Source organism: Dermacentor andersoni, chromosome 5 (genome assembly GCF_023375885.2).
Source record: "Dermacentor andersoni chromosome 5, qqDerAnde1_hic_scaffold, whole genome shotgun sequence".
NCBI classification, from domain to species: Eukaryota; Metazoa; Arthropoda; class Arachnida; order Ixodida; family Ixodidae; genus Dermacentor; species Dermacentor andersoni.
In genome coordinates, this window is record NC_092818.1 from 66,988,687 (window position 1) to 67,013,212 (window position 24,526).

Sequence of the window (24,526 nt, forward strand, 5' to 3'; positions counted from 1 at the left end):
ACTGCAGTGTGAGTGAGCGAGTGAGCGAGTGAGCGAGTGAGTGAGCGAGTGAGTGAGTGAGCGAGTGAGCGAGTGAGCGAGTGAAACAACTTTATTTAGTCCACTATAGACGTAAGCGAACTCCACGTCACCTGGCTAGGCCCACTCGGGGACCATCAGGTGAAACCTGACGGCCCTCTCGCGAGCCCTCTGGACTGCCCAGTGTGACAAAATAGTTGCTTTCGCGTTTGTATTTGGGTTTCCTGAGAAATATCTGTGCGTTCCCTACGTTGCCTGAACGGAACCTAACTCTGATTTCCAACCCACCAATGGCTCGCGTGCTGACCATGCAAGCCGGTCAGAGGCAAATACCTGATCTCCCGTTTAGATAATCGGTGACCTTTTGCCACGCAGTGGGTCGCTTTCGCGATCGATCTGGCGAGCGCGATTCGCGCATCCTTAAATTATGGAAGAGACTGCAGCACCTTGCCTCTGGCCGGCTGGCACTCCGCATTCATGTCACCGTCGCCGATAACGCGGGTGGCTATAACGATACGGTGCCGCAAATATCGATGGCCACGTGCACGCCTGTTCGTGCTAACGCACTGAACCTCTGCGCACATTCCCAATTATTTAACGAGGACACTCGAGCATTCACAACATGACACGTCAGCGCCTTGTAACCGTGGGAAGCGGCGTGATCGGCGATAGTATTAGGATGCGCACAAAACTTTATCCAGTGCTCTGCAGCAGGCGATGCACTGCATCTCGTTTTACCGTAACTTGGCAAACGGCGAAGTCTGGGCGGCCTCTGCACGCCACGCTGAAGGGAGCCATCCACTTCTTAACCTAGTTTACTTTTTTTTCTTTTCTATTTAAGCGAGTATGTTCGATGCAATTTTTGTCGTTCTCATTACTCATAATCAGATATCTTTCTTTTTAAATATAAATTCATTTGAAACACGTTACCCTGACAGATGTGGCGTCACCTGGCTTTTCAAATTAGAAACAATAAAGTTAGGCTACGGCCTCCCAGACACAGGCGTGAAGCGAACACACAGCGCAACTTTCGTTACAAATAAAAACAGCCGTCAAACCACGTGATTGATGACGAGGCGAGCGCACTTCCGCGTTGGTCAACTTACGTTGCCGCCGATCCCTCGCCGCTGGTTGTTGTCAGAGACCTTGACGTAGACATCTCAAAACCGCAAACAAAGCAGTTGTTTACGTACCAAAAATTTAAATTATGGGTTTTCACCTGCTAAAACTACGATCTGATCATGAGGCACGCCGTAGTGGGGGACTGCAGAAATTTGGATTCCCTAGAGTTCTTTTACATGCACCTGAATCAAAGTACACGGATGTTTTCGCATTTCGCGCCCATCGAAATGCGGCCGCCGAGGCAGGGACTCGAGCCCGCGCCCTCGTGCTTAGCAGCCCGACATTATAGCCACTAAGCATCAACAGCGGGTATTCGTGCAAGACTTTGGCCTCAGTTACTTCAACGATTCGATTCAAGTAATTGCAGTACATGGGTCACGCATCGATTTACCTTTGGCCACATACATTTTTCAAATAAGAACGGAGGGCATCTGTGTGTATCATAGCGACCACAAAGTAGTTATAGAAGTTTCAAAGTAACACAATACAATAAAGGTTTCGCAAACTCTAGTGAAACGTGTGTCATGATAATAATTATCATTATTACAATAGCTGCTACTTCGCCCCACCGCACCAAGCACGCAGGCACAAGCGGCGCATGCGCTGTTTGGGCACGTGTGTTTAGAATGTCTGCACTATTTTTTTTCTTTTTAAGACGACGACAGTTTCTACTTGCATCCGCCGCTACGGGCTGCATTAATAACACCATAGCCACTAAGCCATCGTAGTGGGTACTGGCGAGTCTTAACAGAAATAGCTTCTAATTATGTTTCTATACCAATGTGCTCGTTCGGATAATTAAAGGGATCAAGTTGCACTATTTTTCCTTTGCGTGAAATGGTTCTTAGGCTGCGTGGGGTTAAGCGCGCATGAAAAGACATCTCCCAGTATCTCGGTCATGAGCATGTTCCCATTTCTTGATAGCGCTTCCTTGATTATTCAAGAAGGACAAGCGCTCATGCGTCAACATGAAGCAAATCATAAGCGGTTCACCCGCATCCTTACCCCGGCTGGCAGTGGGCTGCAGTCAGTGCGTACTTGTCGCTGATCAAGACGCCGCCACACTTATTCTTTATGAACAGGCCGAGCCACGTAGCTTCCTTCACAAGCACCTGTAAAGAAAAAATGGAGAGCCCGTGACACTCCTGCCGTCCCGAGATGAGTATCGCCCGGGGCAAGTCTAGTCGTAAATAAGGAAGCAGGAAGACCTGCGGCCAGTGCAAAACGTACTTGCCACGGCCATTCACCGATGAACGAGTTCCTTCCGCCGACGATCCGGCCCTGGGGATGTAGCGGCCTGACTCCGCAGTCTTTATGGGTCAAAAAGAAAACAGAATCAACAAAAGGCAAGGAACGGCGGTTGACAACGAACAAAAACAAGCTCTTCGTAGGAGCATCAGTGTGGTTTGTTGCGTAGACTGCACAACCTTGGGGATCGGCTGACATTTTTAGACTGCGCGATCCGAGGGCCGGCCCATGTGTTTTTGTTTAACGAAGCTGCACGTACGGTTACGTTGTTAGGCGCGGGAAGCTTGAACTAACGCATCTGGGTCTCACTTCGGTATTTATGCGCTAATTATGCGTTATTAGTATCCTCTACATAGCTCCACGCTAACATGGTGTGTCTTTTTCGTTGCATTCTTGATTTTTACGCTTTTTCGTTGTCTTACGCCCACTAGAAACTCTTCAAATCCTCCAATTTGAGCAAACGAAAGTGGCCAGATGTCCAAATCCCACGAACCCCGAAATAGATCTCAATTCTCCAAAGAAAGCCATGTGTTCAAAAAAAAAAAAAAGAAGAAGAACAAGAAAAACAGAAAATTATGCAAGTGGCACAAACGTTTATATGCTGGGCGATCGGAAGGTGATTGTTTAGCTTGCTTGAGTGCACGAATAGAATGAACTGCTGTCACGCCATCAATGTTGATTCAAATGAGTCGCGAAGCTTCGGGCAAAAAGCTGTCCAGAACCAAATGTCACTGATACAAGCAAGGGCGGTTATGGAAACAGTGACTGAAGGGTGACCTGGTGAGGAGGGAAAAAACGTTACTCAAGGAAAACCGATTGTATGAATTCTGGTGGCGTAGTGTTTGCGGGGGGGCTTTTAATCGTGCGTCAGTGTGTTTAGACAAAAGCACTGAGCTATGACCGCCAGACTTAGCTTAGCTTCCCCCGTGCGCTGCACTGCACCACGGGTTTGGCGTCCGATCATGTGACCAACACTGGATACCGAAAGCTTTCTTGGGCTTGCAAAGAACGATATTCCGTGCATGGGAGCGAATGCCAACGGCTGGCATTTTGCTGCATAGTTTTCCGCGCTAGAAGCTCGAGTCACCCATCGAGTCAAACGGCGGGAAATCTGAAAATGCTGCCGAATGGCAGGCCAGCGAAATAAATTTCGCGCCTTGTCCAAAAAAAAAAAAAAAGATAAGTTACGTCTCTCTTTCTTTTTTGGCGGATATGGCGTCACTTCATATTTCTTCCGCCAAAAGTGTTCCCTCGTTGCACAGATGTCGCTAATCCCGACAAGCAGCCACATCTTGAACATACCTCGACGCAGTAACGATACCTGCCACTTCTCGCCTTTTTCTTTTCTCCCTCCGTCGAGAGTGCTTAGCTGTAAACGAGCATTTAGACAGCCCATTCATTCTGACTGATTGGCTGGGATAGTGGTTTGTGTATTTGATTTTGCGTTTAAAATCTGCTTAGCCTTCGATGGGCGAATCGCTGGAGATACTTAGAAATGGCGTACTCGAGCGGCTTGATTAGTGCGCTTAAAGATCGAAACTCCACTTAAGCGCTCGCATTTTCTTTTTTCACGTTTATTTGGTACGCATAGCTGATATTCTCCGCTACATTTGGGGGCCCTATTTTTAAACTTCCCCGCTGACTTGAACTCCTTGCAATGAACGTTCAGTGAAAACGCTCGGCACACTGTGTACGCTTTTACATGCAGGACCGTACGCGTGGTGAATTGCTTGAAACAAGTAAATGGTAGAGAAAAACAAAAACAAAAAGAAAACGGAAAGAAAAATGCGCAAGAAAAAGTTAAAAGGGAAAATGCAGTACATGCGGATAAACGAGATACCAATCTGTCTTACGTTTACGGTAGTCCCACTGTTGACTGCTCGTTGCTGTCGGCAGATCCGTGCCGTTAACGACGGGCTCCATTGTCGGCTTCACGCCCGTTGTTGAGGCGTGCGTGAACGTGCTTAACGGCGGTGGTATCTTTGACGGTGGCTTCGGGGTACTCTTCTTTGGTGGCGGCTTGCTGGGCAGCGGTGTCTTTGTGGGCTTCGCGGGACGAGCCGGCAAGGCAAGGACTGGCTTCGTAGGCTTCGGCGTGCTTTTTGGCTTCGTCGCGGTTGTCATCGACATTGTCGTTCTCACCGGTATCGGCTCACCCACCACCATCGTCGTCGTAGTCTTGGTCGGCTTCTTTGTGCGCTTAGGCAGCGTGGGCGCCGTTTGAGGCGTGGTCGAGCTCAGGTGGACCTGATCGGTCGACACAGGCACAGTGGCGGTGCTCGTAAACAGTGTGCTTTGCGCAGGCCTCGTGGTGAGCGTTGTCCTCTGCGGAATTTTGAAGAGGGTCGACGGCCACAGCGTCGCCTTTGAAGGATAGGTCATGTGCTGTATGTCGTTGGAAATTGTCGTTGGGGACCATGGCGGGCGGGGCTTGGTCGGGACGGGCTTGGAGGCTACTGTCGACGGTCTAGCCTTTGTTTGCGTCATCGTCGGTGAGCGCGTCTTGAGTTTCTTGGTCGTCGTAGACGGCCGCGGCGTAGAGTACGGCTCCGTCGAAGACGATGCGACCGCCGAAGCGACGTTAGAAACGGTGACGTCTGTGACCTCTCCAAATGACGTCTGGCCAGTTGCGGTGCTATACACGTGCTCGGTCACCGTTGGTCGATCTTCGGCGTTGAAGTCCAAAGTGTACTCCATCACGTTCGTCGGTGGTGGCCGCGTTGTGGTCATCTCCGTTAGATCAACGAACTCGGGATGACGTGTTGTAGGCGCGTTTCCGTCTTTCGTGGGCACAAGTGCGCCGAGGCTCGTGTGATAAACAGGAGTTTTTACTTCAACATTCAGATCCGAAAGGTCATTCAGTGTTGATGGTGGAAGCCTGCTGACAGCGTGGGATGCGAATCCCCCGGTGGTAGATGGCACTGTGTGAAACGAGGACTGAGATATCGGATAGTGAGTTGACGAGGCTCCGTACTTTTGCGGAGTGGTATAGTGTGCCAGAATTGAAGTCGGAGACTCGTACTCATGCGTCGAAGTAGTTTGCAACATGGATTCAGTGGTAGACACGTACTTTTGAGCAGGCATTGTCTGCGACGGGGCTGTGCTCGGAGAATCGTACACCGTCACAGTTTGCGACGGCGTCTCTGTCACTGTTACGTACTTTTTCGTTGGCGTAGGCAGCGAAAATGTCTGCGCTGCGGTATATGTATCTTCTTGCGTGGGCGTGGTCGCTGAATCGGACTGCGTGGTCACCACTGTAGTTTTCTTGGCCGGTTTCAACGTGGCCATCGTCGGGCGCACTTTCATGGCCGTCGTGACTGGCCGAAAGAAAGGCCTTGTTAGCAAAGAACTAAGCACCCCAATGGGCGTGCTTGCAAGCACAGCTTGCAGTGAGGGTCGTTGCACGTACATAGTTGACGGGACGAACGGCGAAGGGCGCATGGCTAATTTGGTCGGCGTGAATAGTATGTTGGGCCGTGTCGTCATCCATGTGGTCACGGCCGGTGCAGTGACGCTTGGTGGCTTGTGATGATTAGTCAAAGTCGTCGCCTGCGGCGGTTGCGTTGGACGCACGACTACTGGCCGCTTCAGCGTTGTGGGCAGCCTCAGCACAGGCCACAACGTCGTAGGCCTGGGTCTTGAAAACACCGTCGGTCTCGTGCTGACTGTCGTTGGTGCTTCAGTCGTTGTCGTCGTCGTCGTCGTGCTGGGAGGAAGACGCGATGCTTCCGGGTGCGTGTCAGATGTAGACGCCAGAGAACTGGCGTCGACTGTGACGACGCTGTTGACTTTGGACAAGTCCTGGGTCGTGTACGTGCTCGCCTCAGTCCAGGCGGCCGTTGTGACGTTTGCTTCGTCAGGAAGCTTGCAACAGGCGCCCAGTAGAAAGCCGTCCATGCAGGCGGACAGCATAGTACCTTCCTGGCGGATGCATTCCCAGTTGAACATGCAAAAGCCGGTTTCGCCTTGCACGCCTTCGCATGGCCTCCTCCCAATAGTCCATTGTTTCCCTGCGGTATCAAATGACAGCATGTTGAGAGTGCATTTAGAAGATGCACGCCTAACATTTGTAGTGAAAACACACAACTGGCATATAGAAGTGGAAACGCCCAATTTCAGTCGTACGACTGCCTATGACGGCAACCACAAACGATGCTTCGATTGCGGCGCATTTACTCTAGTCGATCGATTAGGCAACACCGACGATTTAGACAGGGTTTGAAACCTTGCACCACTGCGCATATTTCCAATCCCAAAATAACTAATAGAAAGCATTTAAAAATGAACCCCACGCAATTACGGTCGCAACGTCAATGTGGTTGGTATCGAACACTAAAGTGCACAAAAAAATGTCCCTATATGGGATAGGGAAAAGAAGTTTTGCGTGCAGTTGCCTGATGTGCTCGAAAAGATGCCCGCAACAAATAGTGTCAGATCGATGAAGCGGCAACTCCGTCAACAAGGCAATACGCTGTAATTTCATAACGTGCTCTAGAAGGCAACTCCGACTCACAGGGTGTGACTGAAGTGTAGTACTTGGCAGAAGCCGCTGAGACCAAGGCTCCGCTGATACACAGACAGGCACTGGTGATGATTAGCGCTGTCCATCGAATTTCCATCACGTCGCTGAAAAACACCGGGGTACATTGTTTCAGGGAAACGTCGTAACGCACGTCATGCACTGCGCGCAAGAGCTCGTATCAGTCGCACGCTCTACTGACCCATCTTCAAAAGTTATCGCGCGTAGCTTACGTACACGATCGAAACACGTGACTGCAGCTATCGGTGCCTGCGTATGTTTCTCTTGCAGCATTTATGCCACCCGAAAACGTGGTCGAGGCTTTTAAGGAATGGTTTAAAGCGCCAATTTTATAACATCGTAGCACACAATATATGTTGATCGATTAATTGATAATTGGTTGTTATTTGCACAAGGGCCAGGTATGGCGAAATCGCCAAGGCTATGGTAATGAGCTGTCAAAAAAAAATGTGGGGTTTTACGTGCCAAAACCACTTTCTGATTATGAGGCATGTCGTAGTGGGGGACTCCGGAAATTTAGACCACCTGGGCTTCTTTAACGTGCACCTAAACCTAAGTAAACGGGTGTTTTCTCATTTCGCCCCCATCGAAATGCGGCCGCCGTGGCCGGGATTCGATCCCGCGACCTCGTGCTTATAGAGGCTATATAGAGGCCTGAAGACATTCGCTGGAAAATGCATGACATATATATTTGTTAAAACTATGGTAACGAGACACGAAGTGCGAGATGTGCTATGGACATGAAATATTTGCAACGAGGGGATATTATATAGAAAGGTGTGGGTACACCATATATGCATGATCATCGCGATTATAATGTAACGTAAGTGTGGAGAAAGAAGTACCAATTGGTTGTTTTATAGCTTCACGCCTACGTTAACGTATTATATTTGTATTAGGAGTAATAATTTTTTGATCACGCGTAGGGAAAAGCCCAATCTATATAGATTGAGTTACTTTTTTCTGTAACAATCTAGAGTTACTTTTTCTGTAGAACATTTCAAGCGCATCAATAAACTGAAACTGAAAAAAAAAAATAACTACAGACATTTCTAAATGGTAAAGTGGCATTATTTAGTGCCTGACAGGGCCTCCGCAACCATGCCAGAATATGTGGCCAGCAACGCAGCAGCTGCACTTTGCATTGCGATGAGATATAAAAATTAATTTTAGAAATATGTATATGTACATTCGCCAAGCGGCACTTTGGCGTTCCGTGCACGTGCGTGGGTGCGTACGATCCGTTCTGTGTGTTCGTGTAGTGTTTTCGGTGTTGTCAGAAAAGGCAGTTCGCACTGTCGATATAAAGGCACCACCATTTTTTTGTAAGAAAACGATGACCGCTAAGGCCGCTGCAGCCGCAGACACGCCGAAGCTGGTGGTGAAGCCCACCCGTCCGCATTGTTTCTCTGTGTTTTTGTACTTTTTTTAACGCTCCGGGCAGTTGTTTGTGGAGCACAAGCATGCGAAGTAGTTTCTCGAGTACCTTCAATGACCCCGCCCTATCAAAACGAGCGCCGACAGTTAGCGATACCGGCTTAGAAATGCTACACATTCTCTCGACACAAGGCAGTGCAAGCGCGTCAACGCTGCGTCGCGCAAGCCCTCCCCCCCCCATCCAGAGAGGAGGAAAGTAGCTCGGCGGGGCTTGCGGCACACTGGATTAAAAGCCGCTTTCTCTACGCTGTTAAAGAAAACAATATGTTGAAAGCAAGAGGTGGCGGATAAAATTGTCAGTTCGTGCAGTGCTGGCTTTCTTCGGTTGTACGCTGAAGATGCTAGCACCGCGACAAGAAGTGCCGCCAAATAATTTCTGCTACTGAGTCGCTATAGGTTGTAAACAATGAATCGCATTCCTTTCCGAAATAAACGACTGCACGCACGTTCTTGAGGTCAGGGACCGCAGATATGTTCCACCATGTTATGTGCAGAACCAGCGTACAGTCGCGATCAATTTGAAGGTGATCGCGCGAGCATCGACCGGCGGGCTTTCCAAGCAGCATAGGGGCCGATTTTGGAACTGCGAAGATAAAAATTGCGCTGCCTTCTTACCCTATTATGCTCTTCCAGGCTGCAACCATCACCCCCGAGACCAACTCGCCACATTTTTGTGTTTGTTTCCCTTTCATGGCAATGATCTGTGTGCGTCGCTTCCTCATGCATATCTTGGCTAACAATGACGCCTCTGTGCAAAAGCTCATAACGTAATCGAAATGAATTCGCAGGTTATGCCATGAACGGTGGCGGGAGTGACAGCTTTTCAGGGAACACCAAAAGAGAGAAAGGGGAGCTACCTGATGTTTCCCTCTCGACCGACGGGGATGACGTAACGTGGCGCTGCTCCTAGTTTTGGTAGCCGCTCGAGCGATCACCTTCAAATCGATCGCGACTCTACGTTTTCAGTGAGCTCTGGAGACCACGTGGTTGTGGTCGGGAGTTATGTTGAATTCCGATGGTAGATCGCGAGCGCTAGGCCGGATCACGAACGGAGCGCGTCGCTCCGACTGAGATCGCTCTCATGTGCGCACACCATATCTGCGAAGGGAATGCGTGCGCTCTCGCGGGGGCATTTAGTACACGAAAATCAAGTGAGAGGGCGCTAGGATAGAGAGAAGAACAAGCGCTTGGAAGCGCAACCCACCACCCCATTTCACTGTCCGTGTCAGAAGGGTCATCACTCGACTTGGAAATTGTACTGTCTGGCCGGAGCTGTCTAGGAGCGCGAACAAAATCGCACGGCGCGAAGCGGCGTCCACGTTTCCCATGTCGTCCATAGCTGCCCGCGACCGGAAACAGGCGACCATGAGGCCATGACAGGAAGCAGAGGCGGGTGAAGGAAATACGTCACGAGGACTTCCGGTCAAATCTGCCGATTTCGGCGGAGCAAATATTTTTGCTCCACGGAGCAATCCGGGATCAGCGGCTGGTCCCAATCTGCCATTGGAACACACCGCTCACGCTCCCACTCTGCCATTGGAATAGGATTGCTCCATACAGAGCAGAAAAACTTGATCTGGATCTGCCATTGGAATTCAACATTACTTTCACGAAAGTTTTTTTTTTTTTATGGGGTTTTACGTGCCAAAACCACTTTCTGATTATGAGGCACGCCGTAGTGGGGGACTCCGGAAATTTGGACCACCTGGGGTTCTTTAACGTGCACCTAAATCTAAGTACACGGGTGTTTTCGCATTTCGCCCCCATCTAAATGCGGCCGCCGTGGCCGGGATTCGATCCCGCGACCTCGTGCTCAGCAGCCCAACACCATAGCCACTGAGCAAGCACGGCGGGTTCACGAAAGTTTATTCAACAGTAATTGGAATTGCTGCCAGTCTTGCATGTGATATCTGCGGCAAGGAGAACATTGGTCCCCTACTGTGCCACTGTCCTCTGTCTGACAATATCTGTTCAACGCATTCGGGAAAATAGGTGATCGTCTTCTGAGTGAATGGACTATACTATAACGCCCTCCTCAGCGATCATCGGCTCAGAAAGCAGTTAAGGCACTTTTGTGCTTTCTGAGAACGCCTGGTTTGTGCGAGCGCCTTTAAAAAAAATAATGATTATGAGATTTTACGTGCCAGAACTAGGATCTCATTATGAGGCACGCCGTAGTAGGGGACTGTGGAAATTTGAAGCACCCGGGGTTATTTAAGGTGCACCTAAATCTAAATGCACGGGTTTTCGCATTTTGCCCCCATCAAAATGTGGCCGCCGTGGCCGGTATTCGATCCCGCGAACTCGTGCTTAGCAGCCCACTACCATAGCCACTAAGCAACCACGGCGGGCTGCTAGCACCTATGGATCTGTAGTGATGTCCGTACGCATCTCTCGACCCCCATTTCTCTCTCTTCTTTCTATTCCCCTTCTCTCTTCCCCCAGCGCAGAGTAGCCAACCGGACTCTTGACTGGTTAACATCCCTGCCTTCCTTTTATCTCCCTCTTTCCCTTAGGAAACTACAACCGGAGCCACAACTGATGCCACAGCCGGGGTCACAGTCACATCAAAGGATACAGCCAGTATACTCTAACACAGCGCACCACAGTAGAGTCCGCAGTGTTGACTCCCTACAAATTGCGCGAATACCGGCAAATGGAAGTGATGCTTCGGTCCCTCATGAATACCCTTCGTGCACTCTTAAACAAGTTGCATACACCGTCAACGTGAAGTGCAGTGCAAGTGCTGGATGCTCTTAGTCCTGCGCTAGCAAGTCTCGAGTAAATCCCATGACTCACTCGCAGCCTCCTATACGCACAACGACCACTGGCCCTTGGGTCGTCCCAGATATCTTCAACGTACATCACCAGCTATGAGACTTGACTTTGGTGTCGCGGCACTTTGCTGCAGACACAGTGATAACTTCCTTCCTCTTTCCCTCTTTCTATTCCCCCTTTCCCTTACTCCCACTGTAAGGTTACAAACCGTACGCTCGTCTGGTTGACCTCCCTGCCTTTCCTCCCTTTGTTCTCTCTCTCTCTGTCTGGAACTGCTTACGTCGTCAAACGCGAACGCTCCCTTTACAGGTTTTCATGAACTGCATTGAGTGTACTAGTGTTGAGTTGCAGTGATGGTAAAGAAAGACGCAGTGTTAAAACATAGCTACAAATTTAAATCTTCTTGGATAAACCTGTGCACAATGATAGCTGCGAGCGCACTCGTCGATCGTTGAAAATCTTCAGAAGGGTAGTTTGCCCGGGGAGTTGGTAATGACATGGGCAGCCTGAAACAACGGAGGCGAAAATGAAAGAACACATTGCGCTGTGCCTGGGTGTTCTTTCCTTTTCGTCTCCGTTGTTTCGCGCTTCCCGCGTCAAGATGAATATCTGATCTGTGGGTCAAGCTCGGCGGCTTTCATACATGACTCGTGGAAGGTTCCAGCTTAATCGCTGGTGCACACGTGTTTTCCAAAAAGTACTACACGATTCGCATCGCCTTTAGTCAGATTACACAAGGATCGGTGACAACACACAATGCACAGAACCGGCAATAACATTCGAGAAACTTCAGATACCGAAAGGCGCGGCTTGTGCTGAGAGATAACATTTCAACACAGATTGGCTAGCAATAGCAAAGGACCTACCCTGAAAATGTAAACAATTTACACGCGCGTTAATATTGCATTTGCTTATGATGAATTTATGTTTTCTTTTTCACAAGCTACACATAACGTGTTTATTTCCTTATTCTTTTTTTTTTGTCATGTAGTTTTTCTGAAGTGCAAGTAGTTTAGTGAGTTTCATTGAGCTCGCTTCACTTTTCACCAGCCCACTCCTGCGATAGTCGACTGTACCGACGACTAAATACTGCAGCCCGTCAAGATCTTGACGTGTTGCAGTACTTGTAAATACATAAGTTAATTAAACCGGTTTATGACCCTATAGCATGCGCTGTAACACGTGGCTACACTGTCAAAATAAAGAGGCAAAGAAAGAATGAATATGCCGAGTTGAGAAATATGTTAGTAAAGAAAGTTAAGAAATTAAGTTCCGGACAAATTTCTGTCGCAATCGACGCAAAACTATAAGGTTATAGCTTTGATGCCTGTAAAAAAATGCCAAAATGCCCGAACCGGCTTGGTACAGTTTTCAATCTTGGTTCCCTTGCCTACAGCGTCACTGCAAAAAAATTTTTCGTACGAGTTTCACTTGTTTGACATCGGAAACTGCTAAACAAGTCAAATAGACGATGTGGAAGGGAGAACTGCCTTTCCCTCGACTCTACAGCAGTAAACTACCAAGGATACCCAAAGGCGCAGCAACTTTCTGATTCAAGGAAATAGGAGATGTCGGTAATCAGTTTCCTGAACCTAGCGGCGGTAATGAAAACTGATACAGGAATGATCGGGAGAGCTGGCCCACTAAATTCCGCTCTCGCCAAGCTGTCTGCTAATTCATTCATAACGAATCCTTTGTCACCAGGCACCCATACCAATATAATTAGCGTTAAGTGAGAGGGTATTAGACAATGAATCAGTGGCAGGCGAATTTCATGAGCGGGACTTTCTGCAGACTCCAAGAGCTGCATTGTATAGTAAGCGATACTGGCGTAAACGCACCCCTTCTTTAGCAGGTGCTGGAAAAGGGGCATTTATTGTTTATTGACACATGTACATAGCATTCATTGGGAAGCTTATTTTAGTTAGATAAATCAAACAATGCGTCGATTTCGATAAAGAAAGAGGTTTGTTTTCTCGATGTTTGTTCCCTCCTCACATAGTCGCGCTTCAGTCGCTGCTACCATAACCACCCTTGCTGATGTCGGTGCCAATTGGTTCTGGACCGCTTTTCGCCTGAAGCTTCGCGACACATTTGGATTGACCTTGAGGTTTATGTGTATTGGATCCCTTAAAGGAGAAAAACTATAAATTAGCATTTTCTGACATTAAGCGGGAGGCGAATATTCTCTAACCAATTTTCTATGGGGCACACGTATGTTTGCAATCGACCATATAAAGAGTCGATGTCATTGTCTGATGCAAAAATCGCAATGTCATCTGCATATACATATGTTTATATGATATTATGACAAGGTGTAGAGCTTAGTATTATGATAAATATAGGTAAAGTCACTGTTCCTTCTGCAACCCCACGCGACTGTCGACGTCTATTCGAAGGAAGTCATTTCAGGGAGCAACAAAATTATCTGTCAGTCAGAAACTCACTAAATAATTTTCTTATATATCTCAGAAACTCAACATTTGGTAATTCATTCAATAAAGCTTCTTGTTCGACACTATCATAGGCTATTGATATATATAAATTTACTAGAGCTGCAATTTGTCTCTGGCGTCCTTGACTGCCTCTCACGCTTCCCAACAATTGCAGTTTATGTAACGGAATTTACCGGGAAACGCTGGCGGCGAAAACTATGCACGAAGGCGGGGTTTTTGGTAGAAACGCTGCCTCCTGTGTGGGCCGATCTTCGGCTGTCATTTCGTACTTTTAATTTTTTAGTCTGAGAAGATTTCACACAAAAGGCATACGCTGTCGGTGTTTTGTTTCATGAGATTAGCTTGTGGGCGGTCATTCTCAAAATTCCGAGAAATAACTTTGTGAAGGACGTAAGACAAGGTACGAGCAACTTTAGTTACAGAAGAACTTTGGTGCCTTATAGATTATATGCGGCCATTCTCCCTCAAGGCACGCCAACGCCGGCCCAGGCGCCGGACGCCGACACCGTGTTTTCTGTGACGTGGGGCCTTTAACGCTACGCGTTAAACACAGCGACAATATCGGCTCATCTTTGCGTAGGGAAACGGATCAAGTGATGTGTGTATGAGTGTGTGTATGTGCTCCGCAATTAGGAATACATCTCACTTGCGAGATAGTGAATGCGTGCTGCGTGTGTAATAAGGCCGGTAGTAGTGACCAGGCGGAGCAAGAACTTCAGGACCCGTAATTTTTGAACAGGCGAGAATGAATGAGACGCGATCACTAGTGAGCACATCTATCTCGCTGCAATCTGCGCTGTGTACAGAAAAGAAAGGAAAGTAAAAAAGAAATCTTTGTTTGAGCATAATCTATTAACTAAAAGGTATCACTATAAATAAGCGCCTAGCATGTTTTCATCACTGCTGAAGCTGCGTGTATACACTTCTAGATGGGAAATGCACAAAAACAAACCACTGAAGTTATCGCTCATAGGCGCCCGTTCCTGCACTGAGCGCCGGCGTCCTTGGCGTAAACGAGCACAGCGAATGATGAAAGAAGCAGCGCGGAGTGCAGCGGGGGTTGAAAGACGATGACAGCGAAGAGAGCGTGAGGAGGAAAGCGGAGGAGGAGGGTGCGAAAAAAGCATGAGAAGAAAAGCGCAGTGCCGCGCAAGACGGGCTCTGCGGGTACGACCGCTACCGGATGGTGCCACAGTAGCGCGCCTTCGCCTCGTCACTGATGACGCCATCATTATGACATGCGGCGAGTGCGTCCACCGATACCATAGATGGAAACAGAGCGCTGCATGAGCGGAGGTCTGTCTGCGGCGGCTGCTGTGAGTCGCGCCTATGTGTGATCCACGCGCCACCTTTCGCGATCTCCCGATTAGCGAGGCAATTGCGCCACACTTCACTTCGTTTGCATCGTGCCCCACGAGACAGATTATCCACGCCAGCCGCGTTAATCACAGAGTTCTCTTCTTAATATAAACCATGTACCTATATAATCACAATACAAACAACTGACACGTATGCTGCTTTCACGCATAGAGCTGCGCTAAATTTTCGCATTAGGGAGTATCGCAATTGTCGGTGATCTTTTTTTTTTTTGCTTGTTACACTTACCTACACAGCACCAACTATAGGGTGGTATGATACACATAAACATGCAAACGTTGGGTCTTATAGAGGAAATTGAGGAAAATAAGAAATTTGCGTCTTATAAAGTTGACAGTTTTACGATATCACTTCATGCTGACCCGAAGCTTCAGCAGGCTGCGCCACAAATGCACTGGGTATGTGTCGCTTTTCAATGAACGTCCTTCATGCCCACTGCTTTAACGAGCTACGCCATGAGTTCACCGGGTACGTGCCGATATTCCATGAACCACTCGCCAACTTGGGTAACTAAGTATGGGTTACTGAGTATGCGGCAAGCGAGGGAACAATTCTCAGCGTTCGCACGCACCGGCACACCGTGCACTATGGATGCCATGCGCCTGTTTCGTGGTAGCGCAGTTGGACGGCTTATAGGGAAGAGCGTAAGGAGGAGTCCCACTCCAGTGCCCGCCTTATAGGAGGTATGCACCGAGCTCGACCCGCGACGCGGCGACAGTGTCGCTGGGGCAGCCGCGCCATGTTGACGGTCGGGAGCATCGAAAAAAAATGGCAGTGGTCTTACTCGGGCGAACATCTGATCCCTATCTTTTGGCCCGCCGTTCGCCTTGTTTGCTTATCCAGTCACCGATATATAAGCAGGACGTTGCAGTGTCCCGTGCGCAGTGCTGTTCTACGTCTACGTACAATGTTTACGTATCCGGACAGACTACGCTCCGGCGTGGCCGTGCGTCAACTGAGCTTCGATGTCGCGGTGAACTGTGCTATGTTCGGATGCAGCAGTGACACAAGAAAGAAACTCGGTGACAGGAATATGCTCAGATTGGGTTCCTCTCGACACGTGGTTATTTCTCTTCTTAACGGCAACCTTAATGTAAAAGAGCACAGCAGCTATGTGCGAGCACGCCTCTGCCAGGCCTGCCTTGCAGGCGCAGTGTGCCGCCAGCACCTCGCCATTTTCTTTTGCGAGAAGCCATGGTGCGAGTGGCTTCTCATCGAATGACTGTGCTCGACAAACCTGGGAGGGCAAAAAAAAAAAAAAGACTGTTTTGGCAAGACCAGAATAATTGACGTAGCATAAAAATTATGAAGGCGGTGTAAAATCAGTGTTTGGTTCTCAGGGGGGGGGGGGGGGGGGGTCTTTTTTATTTTCATTGAAGCAAATTTAACGCTATCCTTTGACGACGCAAGTGGACAACGCGGAGTAAATTCCGTAATGAAGGCGACCATGTTACGCGAGCACTTTGACGTGCGGCTGCTGCACCCAGCCGCTCGCCAGATCATTGTGGCCTTCCATCGACTTGTGGGCTTTCGATTGCTCGCGGGTGGCGGAGCTCGTTGCATACGCAGTGTAATCCTTGATGTCTGCGACGTCCACGCGTGTAGGTAGTCCGACATCGCGCCGAAGCTGATGATCTTTGAGTTCGAGCTGGTCGACACAGTCGCACTAGCGCACTTCGTTTTCACAACGCGATTTTTCTGGTTCACTCAACCCACGCACGTACGTGCTTAGGCCCATCGTTGACCTAAGACGTGCTACTCGATAGCCAAGTCAGAAAGGCACATTCAACAGGTCGTTTGACGCAAAGCCCCTCCATACACGTTTCCGCCGACGTGGATGGAGGGGCTTTAGTTTGACGGTTCGTGCGTATCGGTGGGCCACTTGGCGACCCAGGCCTGCTCGCGTAGGCAGCGCGAACTTGCGACCGCAGTTATGGCGGCCTCCGCGGATGCCGCTAGCGCTCCTAGCGGATGACGTCATGTGCATACCTCCTATACACAATTCGTATCAACGGTGGCACTACGTTGTGTCGATATATTGGTACAATGCAAAACGCATTACCGTCGACAGTCATCTTGAGATGGGTTCTGCCGAATTTTTGTCTGTGCAAATTTTATTCATTTAGAAAATATGTAAATAAAAATTTTGCTCGAGGCCTAGGTCCCTCCCTAAACGTCCAGACGCGCAACGACCAAGGGGATATTTACTTACATTAGCACAAGTTCTTGGGCCAGTTATAGCACGATTAACCTGAAAAGGGGGGTACCAGCGAAATTCAAAGAACGCACACACAAGGAAAAGGCATTAGACACGGACGGACGCTGACACGGACGTTAGGCAAGGAGGGACACGGACGCCAGCGCCCATCCGTGTCTAACGCCTTTTCCTGGTGTGCGCGTCCTTTGTGTTTCGCTGGTACCCCCCTTTTCAAGATACTCAGTTTTGTTGACCGATACACGTCCTTCCAGCCCCTAGAAAAAAAAAATTCCATCAACCAACCATTTCTAGAATGGCTGCCGCTCTGGGAAATACGTACCCCATGTACATACTCCGAAGAAAACGCGGGAACAAAAAACCTACTAGCGCTCCCTGTTGATACAGTGTTCTACAGCTGGCGCCGCCGTGAGGTGTGGGCCAAAGAATGGCGGCGGCGCACGTGGCACGTCTCGCGAGGCTGGCGCGGTGTCATACCCCTCTTAAAGAGTGGCGCTACCCAAAGCGGGGGAGTGCGATTGCAGTACTCCGCGCAAAGGCGGCGACATTCTTTGAAGGGGTCGACAAAACAGTGTTTTAGTTGAGCATCTTTACGGTCCGCTTCGCCCCGAGTTGCCCCGCTAAGCCGCAGTGGAGCAGGCGGGCGATTTTCACGCTTTAGTCATGCGTTTAGCGTGGCGGAGTGGTCTTTCCTAGAGTTACTGTATATGCTACCACAGGTAGCAGAGTTGCGCGCAGGTCCGCCATCTTGCCTCGGAAGCAACCAAATCTATGCGGCGAAGCCGCACTCCGTTTTTGCAGGCGGCATGCCTACCGTATCGTCGATCGACAGTTGGTGGTTTTGCATCGCTTTTGGACTGCTTGTCTGCCTAATCGCAAACAAAGCGCATCGAAACAGCTGACTGCATAAGATTGTCAAGAAAAAAGGCGCCGAGACCGGTCCCCACCGAAGCTTAGGCCTAGCGTATCCGCCGAGTCCATCTGCACGCTCTCGGCGCGCCTAGGCTCAGGAATCAAGAAGTCTAACACGGATAAATCACTCTATATTTCAGCTTTCGCATCGTTGTTCTTAAATAAACCATTTTTTCATGTTTACAGTGCCAGCACAAGTAGCGATGAGCGCCGATGTGACGCGTCATAAACACAGGTATATATGTGCTGTCGCGGAAGGCTCCCGGCACTAGCTTGCGCTTCTCTGACGAAGATATATGACTAGACAGACGTGTCGACTGAAAGGCATCACTGAACTAAGAAAACGTTGCATATTCTTCGCGTGAAGAACAAGAAACAGCTATCCAAATCAGTAGTAACAGACCATACAGCGTCCCGGGTCGGCGGTTCATTTAGGACTTAAGTTAAGATGCCAGTCGCAAGTGAAAATCGATGTTGTGGCACTTCCGAGCATGCTACTGAATACGGACAGCAAAATTTTCTTTGTGGTACAGGCGTGAGTTTTATATGCAGGGCGATAGCGCATCTACCATGACTAAGCGAGACATCTGTGTGAAACTAAAACTGCTTCTCGATCCTTGACATGGCATATTATCTACCGATGTTCTCCTCCTGGCATGGCACAGTGGTAAAGGACCCGGCTTGGGATCTGTAGGTCCGACGATCGAATCCTGGTCGGATCTATTTTTTTCTTCTTTTTTTATTGCACAAAATCGCTCTATGTTGCTTTTTGTATTCCAACAAAATATATACGGTGTCCAGGCACGGCGTGTTTAACGCGCTATAGTCATTTTTCGCACCAGTACCCAGTGCCTCCGAGTACGCCGCGCCTGCCCAGCATCCAGCGCGCGGCACTGGACCCATAATTCGGCGCTGCACTGAACACTGGATAATGGGTACTCGGTTTTGCAGTAGGGGTAACTGCTTATGTGCCAAAGCTCTCAACGTGTAGGCAGTCTAAAACATTACTGGCGAATCAATGACCAACCATTAGTATTTCGACACTGGTACCCCATTAGACTTGCTGTAGAAGCGTACCCACCTACTAGCAGGCACTGGATATCAGCCACACTGGATATCAGCCACACCTGCAAGTACCACTTCATTATGTGCCTTTTCACTGCAGGGATACCAAGAGTAACCTCCTGTGGGAGTGTAGTGAAAGTTTTTCTCTCACAGGATTGACATAGCTATATAGCTAGCTCTCCGCAGCTAGCCCGCACGCGAACAGCGAACGCCAAGGTCGGCCGGATTCGCTTTGAATTTGACTGGCGATAACTTGTGTCAATCCAGTTCGCTGCAGCGGCGGCGTCGGGAAATACAAAAATTGGCCCGAGCATCTGCTTCTCCGCAATGCACGGTTGCTTGACTACCACGTGATGACGCTCTGCCAATAGAGGCGCTAGCGGCGTGATAAAACAGACGCGCAACTCTGCTACCTGCGGTAGCATATACAGTAACTCTAGTCTTTCCGTAGTTGCAGCGCCCTCTGGTCAAATTCAGAGTAATCAAGCAAAATAAGAACACCCATTGACCACTTTTATAAAGTAAAGCGAATATATATGTAACTTATTTGTCCATGAAGTATGTGGACGTGCGCATGTAATGCGTTGCCGGTCTATTTTATCCAGTGGACAATAAACCGCCGTATCGGGGAACGCCACGTGATAGCCAGCGAAGCTTGCATTCCGCATCAAACGCAATCCTCTCTGACGCCGACGCGCAGCACAGCGCGCACCACGTCCTCCCACGCTGCGGGGTTTTCGAACGGCTCGGCACTGGCAACTTCTTTTAGCAAACATGAATCTTCGTCTATGCGAAATCGCTCTTGTCGCCGGCACTGCGCAGACGAACATAAAGGCGTGGTTGAAGTGCACGGCGTGGTCGAGAAAATGTCACTGGAGGCAGCCATCTTGGAAAGAGCGAGGCAAGCACGGTGCCTCGATGCACGCGCGGGAGAGGGCGCACGCATCGACCATCCTCGCTAGCGAAAGACGGCAGCGACGCTAGCGACGCTCCACGCTCCGCTCAGGCTAAGCGGAGGGCGCATGAGCGCTTCCACTCCGCTAAGCTGCTGAGCGGAACGTAAAGACGCCAAACTAAAAACACTCCGTCATCTTCAATCTCCCTTGAGACGACCGCTGCACACGTGTGCGATCCGCAGTCGTCGGACCTTGCTGTGGCTAGTGCAATATGACTGGCTGCTGCGTCCCACTGCGCTCCAATAATTCGAGGAACGCGTGGTGACTGTTATCATTTCCGGGAGATCGAAAAAGAAGGCTTACGTGGATAAAAAAATATGCCAAAACCACTTTCTGATCATGAGCCACGCCGTAGTGGAGGACTCTGGAAATTTCGCCCACCTGGGGTACTTTAACGTGCACCTAAATCTAACTACACGGGTGTTTTCGCATTTCACCCCCATCGAAATGCGGCTGCCGTGGCCGGGATTTGATCCCGCGACCTTGTGCTCAGCAGCCTACCACCATAGCCACTGAGCAACCACGGCGGGTGTTACGTGGATAGCTAAGATTAAACGAGAGAAGTGGCAGCCAACGAATGTTTCGTGCGTGTGCAGCGTGAGTGCAGCATGTCCGGCTTATCTTTAACCGATTTGTAATCATCAACTAAAATTCAGAGGAGTATTGTATATACAATTAATGATAATTTTAGTGCGCATTTGCAGAGCTATTGCAAAAGAAAAATAGTGGGACTTGTGCCACCTGTTGAGGAACCGAATCCTATATTCAGGGAAGCTGTTTGCGCGCATACATTCCCGGACCCCTTTTGTCCTTCCAAATATGCTTTATTCCTACAAAATATCAGGGAAGGTATCTTGGTCTTCCGTCAATTAGCACACCTTTAAAGATGTTTTGTGGCTCCCTTGCTCACCCCACAACATTCTGCTTCCGCCGGCACGTTCTCGAAGGTATGGCTCCATTTGGAGGAAATATTTTAACTTGCAAACCTAAGTTACTCGTACTGCTTCGATAGAGCCCCGGAAATGGGCCCAAGTAAGCTTGCAAATGATCATTTGCGCAAGCAGCCTTCACACGCATGCCCCTACGCTCTGTGCTCTCTACGTTTGCAAAATTCCTAGCGACCTCTAGCGCCAAATTTTAAAACTATCCGCCATGCTCGCCGCGTGGTTGGAAAACAAGTGTTCACAGCAATACGAATGCTAAAAGGTACTGAGGCAGCTGGGTAGTGTGGTTTAAGCGAGTTCGTTTGCTGCAGTTCTGCCGTCGGTGACTGATGCAGATTCTGTCCTTATTCCCTTTTTTACAAACGGGACGGACTAGGTATTTTTTTTTTTTTTTTACAGTGCTGCCTACAGCGCGAAAGTTATTCGCAAGAAGCTGGGAGTCGACGGCCCTTCAAGACAGTTTTTTATCAAAACTCTCGTGAAAAGGAGAAATTGTCATCCACCCGACCGTTGCACAAAGCTACAAAGGAAACCCATACGGAGTTCTCGTCTAAAAAATACATTTTTTAGAGGAGAAAAGTTCAATCATAATCATGTCATCCATTTTCGAGAAATTTGACACTATGTTGATATAGACTTGCGTGTTTTCACAGACGACAGTAAGCAACCTTGAAGTGAGTTTGAAATTCTTTGAGATTGTGTGAAAATCTAATATGCAGCAGCAACATGGCAATGTAGTACACGCAGCTCCATCTCTGCATATATAGGCAGCGAAACCCAGTTCACAGAGGACGAGATGGCTACTTCTTCCACGTACAAGGAGATACAGGTTTTGTGGCATTTAAGCTTTTAAAAATTCGCGTTCGTAACATACCAGTAGTTAACAAAAACAGCTTGAAATGCGATTATGTCTGATAGCTCTACTTGGGTCTCAGGATGATATATAAAGAAAACAGTTCTCTTTAAATGAGTTCAGCAATGTTTCTGGCACATAAGATAACAGCTGGTATCCGTAGTTAGTTCTTGCATGCGGAGCATGCCATCTCTTAGAGTGTCTTGCATCGTATTTTGGTCGTTTAGAGTTTTTCCATAGCTCTAAAATCAACTTAGTACAATTCTTCAATTCTATGTCATATCGCTTACTTGGTGTGTCAATGTATAGGGAGTGAGTGGAACGAACGTCAAGGCTCCGGAATAAAGGGTTCAGATGGGCATCGTAAGGTGACTACAATTTACAATTCCTAGCTCGCTATATTCAAATAGGTTCAATTTTGCACATATTCGTCTCTGGTAGAAGCTTGTCTTAACAAACTTTCCGTTTACTGTTGAGCGAGTCAGTTTACTCGTTCTAGCGATTTTACTCACAGCAAGCATGGTGCGAAATGTGTAGTTTAAATAAATCACTGGCGAACTTCGCCGCAGCCACAACCAGTCTTACTCTGCAGAGCTTCAGTCTGAGACTATGACTATTGCCGTCTTGTGGATTTGCCTATGCATGAGTGCGTATCGCTAAAAACAACGCGCACACTCAGAACTCTGCCGTCAATCACTATTTCGAATGTACTGAAAATATCTTGCTTAGCAATAATTTTTGACTATTCTTTCGCGCTCAAAAGCCCTCCAGGACGCTAACCATATGCTTGATACCACAGTGAACTTGTCCTCTTTATTTGTCACGAATTGACGTTGCGTGCCTTCTTGTAAACTCGCAGGCTCATTTCGAAGATTCTAGCTTCGAGCAAAACCGGGCGGACGGATGGAAGAAGCTGAAATCGAATGTGGTATTAACAGTATTATTTTCGTATGCAAGTTGCTGTACAGTCGGGTCTGTATGCTGGATAATAATTACACCTCACTTCGCGATCGGGCTTTTCGAAAAATGAGTACGTCGGAGCATTCGTGCTCATTTCTAAATTCATTTCCGGCCTCAACTTTGGGAAATAAGTGTAGTACGACCGACTGTCCAGGTGCATTGTAAAATAATTCACCGACGATTACGATAATCCTAATGCGAAATTCTAGCACAGCTCTATACGTGTTTTCATTTCGCGATATGTTGGCTGGCGCGGACAATCTGTCTCGTGTGCCACGTTGCAAACGGAGCGAAATGTGGCGCGACTGCCAAGCCAATCGGGACATCGCGAGAGGCAGCGCGTGGGTGACGCGCGGGCGCGATTCACAGCAGCTGCGTCAGACACACCTTCCAGACGACGGACGCTACTCTGTCGCCATCTCGCAATCACCGTCGCTCAGCACGCCTTGCACGGCACACTTTTGTTCTCAAGCCCTCGCAATACGCTCCTGCTCCGCTTTCCGCCGGGTCGTTCCCCTGCACTCTCCTCCTCCGCTTTCCTCCTCGTGCTTTTGTTGCTATCACCGTCTTTCATCCCCCGCTGCTCTCCGCGTTCGCTCTTTCATACTTCACTGGGCTCTTCGGTCGGTTACGAGGGACGCGGACGCTCGCCGCAGGAACGGGCGCCTAAGAGCTACGCTCTAAAAGCAATATTACCTGTGCCGTCATGACAACGTTTATTGGTTTATGATAGTTTAAAATTGCAAGCACTTATGATTCCATTGGTTGATTTGTTCCTTTCTTCTTTTTGCAGCTTTGCCTCAGCTCAGAAAGGCACTCAAGGAAAAAGTTTACATGATAACCCGCCCGCAGCTTCTCAGGAAACAGGTTCGGAGGAGCCGGTGGAGCGTTCTCTCATTACTGCTGCTGCTTGGCAACCAGTTATAAATTCTCAGTTATCAAGCGGTGTCATCAATGTTCCCCAAGAGTGCGCAGTGATGTTTACACAAGATCCTATAGCTAGCATATTTCCTGTTTAAAAATGTGACCTACATTATACGAAAAACAACTGCGCTGAACTGAAGAAACAGCCCAACGACATCACAAAGAAGCACGCCAAACTTCAAGAAGCCCACAGAAAGGCAAATTCAACCATTCCTTCCCTGAAGAAAAACAATCCACACGCTAGAACAAATTGTTGAAGCGTTGTTAACACGTGAACAGAGTGATTGAGAAGCATATGAACAAAACGTGCGCCGGAATCAATTCCGTCACTCAATCAATCACTTCAATAAATTCTGGCTCATTCAGTGCAACTATAGTCTAGGTCTCCTTTTCGTTGCGCTTATCACTTCGCGAATATATGGTAAGTGGTAGTGCCTGTTGCCCGTGCTGAATCACGCGGTGTGTATCACATTTAACTCTGGAATCACTTTCTACCATGAATTATTTACTTCAAGAGGAACCTTTAGCTCGGGGGTTTCTATCTAAATACATCGGAAAGGAGAAATGGTTTTTCTCGGCAACCACTGTACCAAATTTGATGAGTTTCGTTTCATTTAAAAGAAAAAGAAGTTAAAAGGTAGTGACTGTTGTAGCAAATTTTTGCTTTATGCCGTCAATTGTTTAATAAATATTTTTGAAAATCGAAAATTCTCAGGAAAGG

At 48.5% G+C, this 24,526-nt stretch overlaps 1 protein-coding gene across 3 annotated transcripts in view; it reads right to left on the reverse strand.

Annotated features, from left to right (window-relative positions):
• Positions 1 to 24,526, reverse strand: part of LOC126530742 (uncharacterized) — a 70,075-nt gene that overhangs the window by 19,854 nt on the left and 25,695 nt on the right. Inside the window, exons 2-5 of one of the 3 annotated variants that reach the window (XM_050178030.3) lie at positions 6,902 to 7,014; positions 4,242 to 6,398; positions 2,371 to 2,450; positions 2,146 to 2,252 (exon numbers count right to left, since the gene is read on the reverse strand). In XM_050178030.3, coding sequence (XP_050033987.2) covers positions 2,146 to 2,252; positions 2,371 to 2,450; positions 4,242 to 6,398; positions 6,902 to 7,007 — 2,450 coding nt within the window. In that variant the 5' untranslated portion in view covers positions 7,008 to 7,014. Of the gene's footprint in view, positions 1 to 2,013; positions 2,253 to 2,370; positions 2,451 to 4,241; positions 6,399 to 6,901; positions 7,105 to 24,526 lie in introns of those variants that run through there. The other 2 variants (XM_050178029.3, XM_055070778.2) reach the window with 2 other exon arrangements.